The sequence below is a fragment of the Pocillopora damicornis genome, chromosome 14 (genome assembly GCF_964200805.1).
Source record: "Pocillopora damicornis chromosome 14, jaPocDami1.2, whole genome shotgun sequence".
NCBI lineage: Eukaryota > Metazoa > Cnidaria > Anthozoa > Scleractinia > Pocilloporidae > Pocillopora > Pocillopora damicornis.
This window is the reverse complement of record NC_142683.1, coordinates 10,328,185-10,338,843: the sequence shown is the minus strand read 5'-3', so window position 1 is coordinate 10,338,843 and position 10,659 is coordinate 10,328,185. Positions and strand designations below refer to the sequence as shown.

General features: G+C 37.6%; 1 protein-coding gene across 1 annotated transcript; it reads right to left on the bottom strand.

The window, feature by feature from the left end:
• Window positions 1-1,109: 1,109 nt before the first annotated feature.
• LOC113673322 (uncharacterized) lies at window positions 1,110-10,653 on the bottom strand. Its single transcript, XM_027189715.2, has 9 exons — window positions 9,655-10,653; window positions 8,337-8,572; window positions 6,516-6,777; window positions 5,992-6,092; window positions 5,352-5,579; window positions 3,573-4,911; window positions 2,697-2,830; window positions 2,282-2,453; window positions 1,110-1,678 (listed from the first exon to the last, which is right to left on the bottom strand). The coding sequence occupies exons 1-9, from the start codon at window positions 10,085-10,087 to the stop codon at window positions 1,581-1,583; spliced, it is 3,003 nt and encodes a 1,000-aa protein (XP_027045516.2). The 5' UTR covers window positions 10,088-10,653; the 3' UTR covers window positions 1,110-1,580.
• Window positions 10,654-10,659: the final 6 nt, after the last annotated feature.

The following is a 10,659-nucleotide window of genomic DNA, read 5'->3' as shown; positions in this document are numbered from 1 at the left end:
TGTTACGTTAGTATCTCGTGCACTTTTAGTTTTCCTTGTTACCCGAATGTTACGTTAGTATCTAGAACACTTTTAGTTTTTCTTGTTACTCCATTGTTACGTTAGTATCTCGTGCACTTTTAGTTTTCCTTGTTACCCGAATGTTACGTTAGTACCTAGAACACTTTTAGTTTTCCTTGTTATCCGATTGTTACGTTAGTATCTCGTGCACTTTTAGTTTTCCTTGTTACTCGATTGTTACGTTAGTATCTCGCGCACTTTTAGTTTTTCCTGTTACCCGATTGTTACGTTAGTATCTCGCGCACTTTTAGTTTTGCTTGTTACCCGATTGTTACGTTAGTATTCAGAACACTTTTAGTTTTCCTTGTTACCCAATTTTTACGTTAGTATCCCGTACAATTTTAGTTTTCCTTGTTACTTAAATGTTACGGTGGTATCTCGTACACTTTTAGTTTTCCTTGTTACTCGATTGTTACGTTAGTATCCTGCGCACTTTTAGTTTTTCTTGTTTCCCGATTGTTACGTTAGTATCTCGTGCAGTTTTAGCTTTCCTTGTTACTTGAATGTCACGTTAGTATCTCGTACACTTTAAGTTTTCCTTGTTACTTGAATGTTACGTTAGTATCGCGTACACTTTTAGTTTTCCTTGTTTTCCGATTGTTACGTTAGTATGTCGTACACTTTTAGTTTTCCTTGTTACCCGATTGTTGCGTTAGTATGTCGTACACTTTTGTTACCCGATTGTTGCGTTAGTATGTCGTACACTTTTAGTTTTCCTTGTTACCCGATTGTTACGTTAGTATGTCGTACACTTTTAGTTTTCCTTGTTACCCGATTGTTGCGTTAGTATGTCGTACACTTTTAGTTTTCCTTGTTACCAGACTGTTACGTTGGTACCTCGCACACCTTAAATGTTACCCGAATGTTACGTTGGTATCTCGTGCACTTTTAGTTTTCCTTGTTACCCAACTGTTACGTTGGTACCTAGCCTCGATTTGGTGCGCCACGCAATCCAAGATAGCGCTGCGTAATAAAGGTGTATATTTCAACAAAAAAAAAATTTCTGCCTGACTCCCCATATTAATAGAAAGGACACAAAAGTTACTTCAGGTGATTTAAATTAAATAGTTTATTCTTTTCCTTACAAAAGTGTTTGTTTCTTTGCAGGTGGACGCTTTTATGACGAGAAAGTTTGACACTATCTCGCTTGTAAGTGACTAGCAACGATTGAGTGAAAGTGCTTGTCTCCTCGCACCCCCCCCCCCCCCCACACACACACACAGAAAAACAAAACAAAACAAAGCAAAAAAAACATTGGGAGAATTTAGATGGTAAATTGGATGAAAATAAAGCAGTTTTAAAGAAGAGAAGAACTGTCCTCTCACTCTTGAAAACGTAGATTTCAGATCTTTGCGTATGTAAATAACGGCATCACATCTGATTTCGGCAAAACTTAGAGTAAGTTTCCCAATTCGGTATATCACGAAAAATCGAAGTATTACCAAACGCGCGCAAAGTATGCTGTTTGACTGACAAGGTTCAAACGGAAGCGAGGCAATATGTCCACCCAGCCGTTACAATTACTGCATCTTGCATTCTGTCTGATTGCCAGTCGATTTACTTGCCGTTTCTCCCAAAGCCTGCCGTCTCCGACTCTTATCCTGTTGTGTTGAGGCACCTAAAAAACCACAAAAAAGATAGGTGAATGTCCGGTAGACCATGTTTGATATGCTTGGAAGCGAGTCAGGAGACTGGGTCTAATGCACGAGGGCGAGGCTCATTGTAAAATAAGAGCAAAACAAGCAAACAACCTAAACGACGTCAAGTTCTACAAATACACTGAGAGATTATTAAAATCCCAAAGATGAATCTATCCACAGTTGTTGTTCTTTCTAATTTATGATTCCATAACTTTACATGATCTGTACATTTCTTTGTGTTTCGGACGACCAACATACAATCGAGAGGTTGATTTAAAAATATCGTGTAAGCGTTTATTTAGTGACATTTTTTCCCTTCTCCTTATTTTGATTAATATCCAAGTCATTTAACATTAATTTCTTTGACCCATCTACTCAATTTTTAGGACTTTCTATGATTGAGAAGTGATGTGATGAAATTCCATGATTTCCAGAGTTTGCCACGGCCTGTACGAACTCTTGATCGTGGAACGCTTCTTTTGTCTCAAGAAAATAAGCTTTGCTGTCGGAAAACTGACCGCGAACAAACATCAGAGCAAATTTTTGCCACAAATGTGGTCTATTTATGATATTTTTCTTACTTGGCATCTTTTGATTGTTGTGTCTTGGCAACTGACTCCTCCCTGGTTTAGGGATCTTTGGCCTTGGACCCTGCGGTATGTTGACAGACTTTGTCTTCCGTGGCGACAGGGGCATCTCCGGAGGGAAGAACTGTCCCCTTGGGGGAACACAAGTGGAAACATGACTTTCTGCCTGGAAAAATAGAGAGAAAAAGAGCAAATCAATATCTTGTTCATTTTTTTACAAGAATCGAATCACATTCTTAACGTTTTTTATCTTTATATCAGAACCAGAGCTAACTAATTGACTTTTTTTAGTGTGGCTACTAATGGCTAATGGCTACCTCTCTTTGTTCGTTTATAGGATGTTCATTCCTTGGTTCTACACCACTTTATACTTGCTGCACGAATTGCTGCTTCGACAAATCTTACTCACCCCGTCTTTCGTGAATGTAGGCTGAACAACTTTCATGGCTGCACTACGGGTTTTCACCGCTGTGGAGGTAGTCTGGCGGTCTGCCTCATTGCCGCTGGATACATGTCGTCTCTTGGCCATTCTGACATCTGACGCTATAGTGAAAGAGAACGTCAAGAAAATTGTAAAGATAAGCAATGCTTCCCTAAAAAGGACATTCCTTCGCAGTTTGTATGATAAAACATTTCACGTCTCTTCTTTGACAAGTTCTGTCATCCAAATAAATGTGCCAGTCTTTAAACTAGGAGACTATTCTAGAACAAAATATTTTAGTATATATAGTAACAAATTATGGAGGGTTAAGAAAAATTTTTTTCATAATTGTTTAAGTAATCAGTGGTGCTAAGAAAGTTCCCTTGGCTAAATAAATGCTTCTTACGAACAACAAAAGGCGATGTCTATGAGGCTAAAGAAAAGAGTAAAAAACCAAACTAAAGTTGACGATGACCGCATCTTGTAAGACATGGAATAAGGTATGTTTAGCATCACAAATTGGTTTGATGTTATTGGGAGGATGGAATACTCATTGACGGTCCCAATAAAAAAAACTATGAATGATTGACTAAATTAGTGCGATTTTGCAGGCGCTTACGATTATCTGCGCGTGTATAGTTTTGAGTCCTGCCATTTAAGTAGGTTGATGAAAAAATTAGACACCAATTTTTTATGGCCTATAGGCTATACAGGATGTTGCAATTATACCGAAAATGGCCACTCTCCAAACACAAAGAGCAGCAAAGCAGAACCAATACATCGCTGGAATACTTGTGACACTCAGCCAGAAAATTTCTCTTGTGGACATGCATTTACATTGTTCAGTATTAAAACAGCACACACCTTGCTGGCCTGCCCTTTTCTTGGTGTCAACAGAACCATTTGGTTTATAAATTCCTCTTTTATTCGCCTCAACGTACACATCCGTAACTCTTTCTTCGAGTGGCAAACTTTCCTTCGTGGATATGGTCTGCCGCTGTGTTCTGCTTGTTGATACTGAGGACGTTTCCCGCGTGGCAGCCGCCTGTATAGTGACAGTTGTAGGGGACTTGATTTCTAGGTTGGATAAGGATTTAGCGAGTGGCGAGAGAAGAACATCTCCTTTTACGAAACTCACTCCAGAGGGCTTGGATGAACTTGATCCATGTGAACTTTTTCCAGCACCAGCATTGTCTGTGCAAGGTGATGCAGCGTTCTTGTCCCAGCTGAGTTTTTCTAGCTTGTTTGCAAGTTTTAGATTGGTGGCGAAAGCTTTCCTCTGGTTTGCAATGGTTTTCCATTTTTTAACTTCACTTTCTGTTTGGTTAAGCTGTTCTTTAACCTGCTTTAGCTCTTTACACTTTTCCTCGAAATTCTTTTCCGTCTTATCGAGTTTGCTTTTCAGATCTTTATACGAAAACGTCAGTTCGACTAGATTCGTTTTCTTATCTTTGATGGATTCTTCATTCTCTTTAACAGCAAGCTGCAGTAATCTCTTCACCTCAGCCAGCTCCTGGTTTTTCTCCTTGAGACAGTTCTGCTCTTTTTCAAGAATTCCTCTCATTTCCTCGACAATATTTGACAATTCCTTCTTTTCTTTCACTTCTTTTCCTAGCTTTACCTCAAGTTCGCGGACTTTCTTCACAGAAATTTCTGTATAAAATTTTTCTTCCATCATCGAGGCATCTTTCTCTTGTTCAAGACGACCCTTTTCTTCTCTGAGGTTCTCTAACTGTTCCTTCATATAGTCACATTGTTGCTGCAGCTCTGTCACAACCTGAGCTGATTTACTGAGCTCCTCTCCTAAAGAGGCCACCGTCATTGATAGCTCATTCCTCTCGTCCATCAGGCCTAAAACTAGAGATTCCTTTGTTTGCAATTTTTCCTCAAGTTTAGTTGATTCAGAGCGCAGAAAGTCAACTTTATGTGATAAAGCTTCTTCTCTACCTTCCGTCTCGAGTTTCTTTTCTTCGCGAATCCGTCCTAAATCCTTCCGCAGTGAGGAGTTTACATCTTCAAGTTCTTTCATCCTTGATTCAAGCCCGTTGCATTTCTCTTTCAAGTGACTTACATTTAGGCGTTCTTCGTTCAAATCGGAGATGTACTGTTGAATTTTCCCGTTACTATAAATTCCGGAATTCCACAGCTTCTTTTCTTCTTCAAATTCTCTGTCCCTTTCCTCGGCTGCCTCGAGGAGTACATTCTAAAAAGACAGAACGACAGTTCTCTGGTCTTGTGATCAAAATAAACTTGTCGGTTTGCATTAATTCAAAGAATAGAATACGGTAGTGGTTCTAAGGCTTCCCCAACAGGAATCTTTTCAACCCAAATAAAAAGACCCGCACTCTTGAATAAGATCGATGCGATCAACAAAAGTATCAAATGGTGGTAGGGGTGTAAGAATTTAATTTTCTTCGACTTTTATCAGTAATTTTTCTTAATTATATTTTCTGACATGTCTGAAACATATTTATTTTTTCACCCTGAGTAAGCAAATGGGTTCCTACCTTTACAAGTGGTGATTACCGAATATACGTAAAGGAAACAGAAGAGAGTCCCTAAAATGTTTAAATTTTGTTACGGCGATGGTAATCAGAGAAGTAAGCAGGCAATCAACGTGAACAACCAGAAAAATTCAATTACCTTTTCTTGTTGTAAACTTTTAAGATTGTGTCGCAACTGATTTAGTAAGGATTCCATCTCTTGTAGTTCTTTGTCTTTACAAGTCAGTTTGTACTCTAGAATACCGACCTCGTTGTTAAACGTCTGTTCTTGTTGCAAGGCAAACTCTCTGGCTGCCTCAACAATCTTTTGTCTCTCTCTTTCAAGCCATTTGTCTGTATCCTGTCTTTCTGCTCGAAGAACTGCCAGCTAAATGAAAGATAAAGACATGATGGACTTTACTCTCGTGCTATTTAATTCTTACCATAAAATCTAACACCACAGACAATTGATGCACTGAAGCCGATATCTATTTCATATTTCCTGAGGCTGTGGATTTTTCTGCATGTAGGGCACCTGACATGAGATATTGATTAGTCTGTAACTAAGTAAATTTTGGCAAAAAAAATGTAACTTCCAAAAGGTGAAACCCAAGCAATCACAACAAAGAAAAATATCCAAGTAGCTAATCAGAACTGAAAGAACGGTCTGAAACGCAACCTCCTTCTCAGGGTCGTCTCCCTGCTCCCTCGAAAAAGGAAGGAAGAGAGAGGAGCCTGGAAGGAGGTTGTCTACTAGGCAGAAAAACCATATTGCCTAGTTAGATAAAACAGATACCTACCTCTTTCTCTGCTTCATTCAAAGCATCCTTCATGTTTTCCACTAGTTCACAATGTGTAGTTAGTTCATGCAGTCTACCCCCCAGAGTTTCCTTCTCTTGCTCTGAAGTGTGTGGAGGGTCACAATAATTATACAAAATTTAGTCAACCATTTGTAATTCACTCAAGTATAGTAACCCAACAGGTACCAGAAGATAAAAACAATAAACAGCCTTCATTTTTACATTTTCCACTGCTTGAATAAATACATCATTTAGATCAGATTTTAAAGAAAATTTTATCATTTCAGAACATAAGATTTGCTCCATGGACAAACCACAAAATATAATCCTGCAAAATCATCATAGTATGCCATATATCATAATGTACAACATGTAAATATTGGTGGCCTGTCACACTTACAGCACCGCTCACATGTATTGCAGCACCTGCTTCCATACCAAGTACATGTAATACCTTGAAATTACCTGCACTTGACACACGTGCTGTTGCAGTATGCTTCAATATCACTGTTAGTATTACTTACCTAAGGCTTCTATGTTAGTATTTGCTTCATTTGGCTGAGACTTGATTTTGTATATCTCTGACAGTTTTGTGCTCATCTCTTTAATGTCATGTTCCTTTTTATGGAGGCATTCAGACATTTCACTCATCTCTCTCAGCTTCTCCTTCATTTCTGAGTCCTTTGCTTCTAGTTTCTCAGTTGCCAAAGCTAGCTCACTGGTTTTATATTTCAACTCTTGTTGTACAGTAATGTCCTTAATTTCTGAAGTAGAGGGCATAGATACCTGAAAATTTTATAGAAGACAAAAATGAGATGTAGATTTAGCTGTAAGTACACACTATGAATACATACATGCATTTTGAAGTGATTTTATCCCTTTGGCAAAAACAAATTCCACATGCAAGATGCTTTTCAACAGGTACTGTTACAGTAGCTTATGTATGATATTTCTGGCAAACTGCATCATTCTACAGTGAGCAACTTTTTCCAGCCATTTTCAGACTAAATGAAAACATTTGCATTTATTATGAACAAGTTCGATTGATTCAAGGAGGATGGTAAAAGTAAACAAATTATTTTTTTCTACCATGGGTTTTTATCATATCCAGGGCATGCTTAAATTCTACTGTTCAAAGTCTAAGTGTATCAGATTTGACATGGATTGATGCTACTCTGGTTTACAGATTTAATTAATGTTACCAAAGAAGTTACAATTCATAGACCCAACATTTTGACACCCCTGTCTTGTGCCTTCATCATCCACCCCTGATGAACACACTAGATAGGAGTGTTGAAAAATTGGGTCTATGAATTGTAACTTCTTTGGCTACATTCATTAAATCTGTAAACCAGAGTAGCATCAAACCATGTCTGATTGTCCACCTGGTTGCCATATTAACTTTAATATATTGTATCAGATTTGTATAGTTATAGTATCTTTACATTGTTAAATATTGGAGCAATCAGGATTTTTAAAATAAGGTGGCAACTAGTGCATTTCACTGAATGCCTGCGGTGCAATTTGCAGAATGATAGCAAAACATTACAAGCATGCCAAGTAGTGCTTACTCTTTATCACAAACCAGCTTCTGCAAACCTTAACAACAACCCTGAAGCATTCACTGAAATAATGGCTGGATACCTCAGCCTGAAACATCTTGACCTTTACAACATTGCTTAGCACAATGAAAATACTTTATAAGAAAAAGCAACTCTAGCTCTTGTATGTAACAGGCACTCTTGGGATGATTGAAATTTCTTATTAAAATATAAGAGGAAAATGGAGGAGAGAAAAGTCATCACAAATCCCCTAGTATATAAGTATATAGTTTTTAGAATATCTATTTACCATATCTATTATTCATTTGTGATATTTAGACAGGCTGACCCAGTTCAGTTTTAAAACTGATTTAACTACTGTAGGGGTCTGTACAAACAGTAACAAGGCCAGACTAAAATCATGTACATGAACTGCTGATTAATTGATCTTCACAGCAGTGATTTTCACTACTGCTTCAAGTAGTGTTCATCATGAAGCAAACATCACTCTTACATTCATTTCTTTATTCGCATTTCGTTAAAATGATATACAGTCATTCATTCATCATTTCACTGGTTTATTACGAACAAACATAATGACCTGCTCCCCATTGGCTTGTTCGCTCAGTAAACTAAAGCACTGCACTGGTATCCCAGAGGTCATGAGTTCAACTCTGGTACAGGCCTAAATTTTTTTCAGACGTTATTTTTATCACTGGTTAAGTAGTGTTCATTACTCCAAAGATCACTCTTGCATTCGAGTGAAGTATGTGCTATAAACCTATAATTGTATTTTCACCATACCTTGTTACTGACTTTCAAAGAATTGGCATTTAGTTCAAGCAGTTCTTTTCCAATCTTCTGGCACTGTTCTCTCTCCATTTGAAGGTTTGCTTCTATTTCCTTTAGATTTTTTTCCTGATTAAATTCCCACTCCATTTCAGACTCAAAACCAGATGAGCTCTTCTGCTCTCTTGAATCTGGTTCTTCTCTCAGTCTTTTCAGTTGACTTTCTAATGCTTCAACTCTTTCTTTGTGATCTTAAAAGAAAACCAGTATCAATTAAATAGTTCCTTTAACAACTGCAGGTCAGGTCTTGGGTAACAATACTATATAACCCTGCTACTTTGAACTGCCAAGAAAAGCAAACAAGACAGTGTAAGGTACCCCTCAGTTCAAGCAAGCTCATCATAAATGAATGAAAAAAAAACACACACACATTTCAGGAGAAATGCTTTATGTTCAAGTGCAATGTGTCTAAGTCTAAGAGTTCCTAACATGAAAAAAAGAAAAAAAGCCTAACTTTGATAAGGATTAACCAAAATTGTCCATCATTCTTTCCTAGACTCCTCCTTTTTACTTGACAATGTAAAAAGTGACCAGATGATGGGGTAAACTAGCTTTATAAAGCCAACTAATTTTTCTTTGCCAAGCTCTGGGCTAAAACAACATCTGAACACTGACTTTCCCTTTGTGATTGCCTTAAAATGTGACTGCCAGAACAAGTATGTTTCTCAACTAGGAAGTATAAATGACTAACAGTACATTATCCAGCCTGGATCATCCTGGATAGCAACAGAAAGTCACACAAATATACAAACACTTCTAAATAACAACAAGTATACTGTACCTTAAAGGGCATTTAAAATAATACTACCCGAAACCTCTACTACATGTACAGGTATGCAAACAGTTTTAAGAATGAAGTTATGTTTCAAAATCTATCATCATTATTATAGGCTTAATCATCAGGCTGGGCTCTAAGACAAACAATCAGTAAGAGTCTGAAGATGATTGCCTTGTAGAGGGATGTCCATTGAGATCAAATTCAAACAAGGAAATATATATTTTCTCTCTTTTGTTAAAGAATCTGTCCCTTGAATTTCGCTATAAATAGTTTAGAAGCATTGGGAAACACTTAACTCAGCAAAATTGATCTTTTCCTCTCTGAAATAGACCTGATTTAACAACGTCTTGAAATTAACTTTAAGAAAAGTTAAAATCAGTGTACGAGACATAAGTTAAATTTGTTGTATAAGTAATTTTTAGAGGAAAAGTTTGGGATAAGGACTGCAACATTTTAAATTATTACACTGTACATGCCCTGCAAAGCAGATCTTACCGGCGAGTTGTCTCTGCAGTTGGTTATTTGCATCGTTTGATTCGGTCAAATCCGCCGTCTGTTTTTCAACTTTTTCCACAAACTGGTTATGATCGTGCTGTAAATTATCCAAAACATTTGTCAATCGAAGTTCCAGACAACGAATCTGGGCTTCCTTTGCATTCAAATCGTGAAAAGTCTCTTCTCGATTTTGCCCTAACTCTTGAGTTGATTTAGCCAGGAAATTATTTTCTTTTTTCAGAAAGGAAGAGTTTGCGTTCTCGTCATCTGTTAGCCTCTTCTGTTTGTCCAAAGCAGCTTGTAAACTATCCATTTGAAACTGCTTTTGTTTGCAGTCCTTCTGGAACGTTTGACATCTTTGTTCGAGCTCGTACACATTTTTAGTAGCATTGACAGATAGTTCTTGCTTCCCCTCTTCATCCAACCAAATCATTGCAGAAGGAATGCTCAAAGATCTACAAAAAACTTCCGAAAATCACTTCATCGATTGCTAAAATCTCACCGTAACTCGATTGCCCAGTATTATTCTTCGATCAGTCGATGACCCTGCGAGAGAATCTAACAGTTGAGATAATTTAAATCAGAGCCATTCTCGACTGTGATTGGTCAATGTCATGTAAATCTTAGTCAAGGAACAGACCGAAAATATCGAATTTCATTCAAACTTCGCCGCAGAAAAGGCGAAACCGAACCCTCTCTCAAGTCATTCAACCGTGCGCTTTGATGGGAATCCATCGTCAAACCCTTGAAATTTTCTGTTCTCAGACATAAAAACGGCAATGCTCAACATTCCGAATAAAATAGCCTTTTTGATGTTAAATAAGAATATTCGTAGAGCAATTTTAGTGCGATGATATGAAGCTTTACAACATGCCCATACACTTTAACTGAATTCAAAATCTACAGCATCGTTTGTGTGAGTTGCCTGCAGCATGACTGTTGAGACAACTAGATTGTACAAGATTGTAAACAATGCTCATCGGCTGCTTTTGGTATCACCAAAGT

Bases quoted from the DNA above. Each gene is read 5' to 3' on its own strand.
- LOC113673322 (XM_027189715.2), bottom strand. From the start codon at position 10,087: ATGATTTGGTTGGATGAAGAGGGGAAGCAAGAACTATCTGTCAATGCT. The intron at 8,573-9,654 runs GTAAGATCTGCT...TTTTCTTTTAAG, and splicing joins ACTGCAGAGACAACTCGCCG to ATCACAAAGAAAGAGTTGAA. The intron at 1,679-2,281 runs GTAAGAAAAATA...GTGGTTTTTTAG, and splicing joins CAACAATCAAAAGATGCCAA to GTGCCTCAACACAACAGGAT.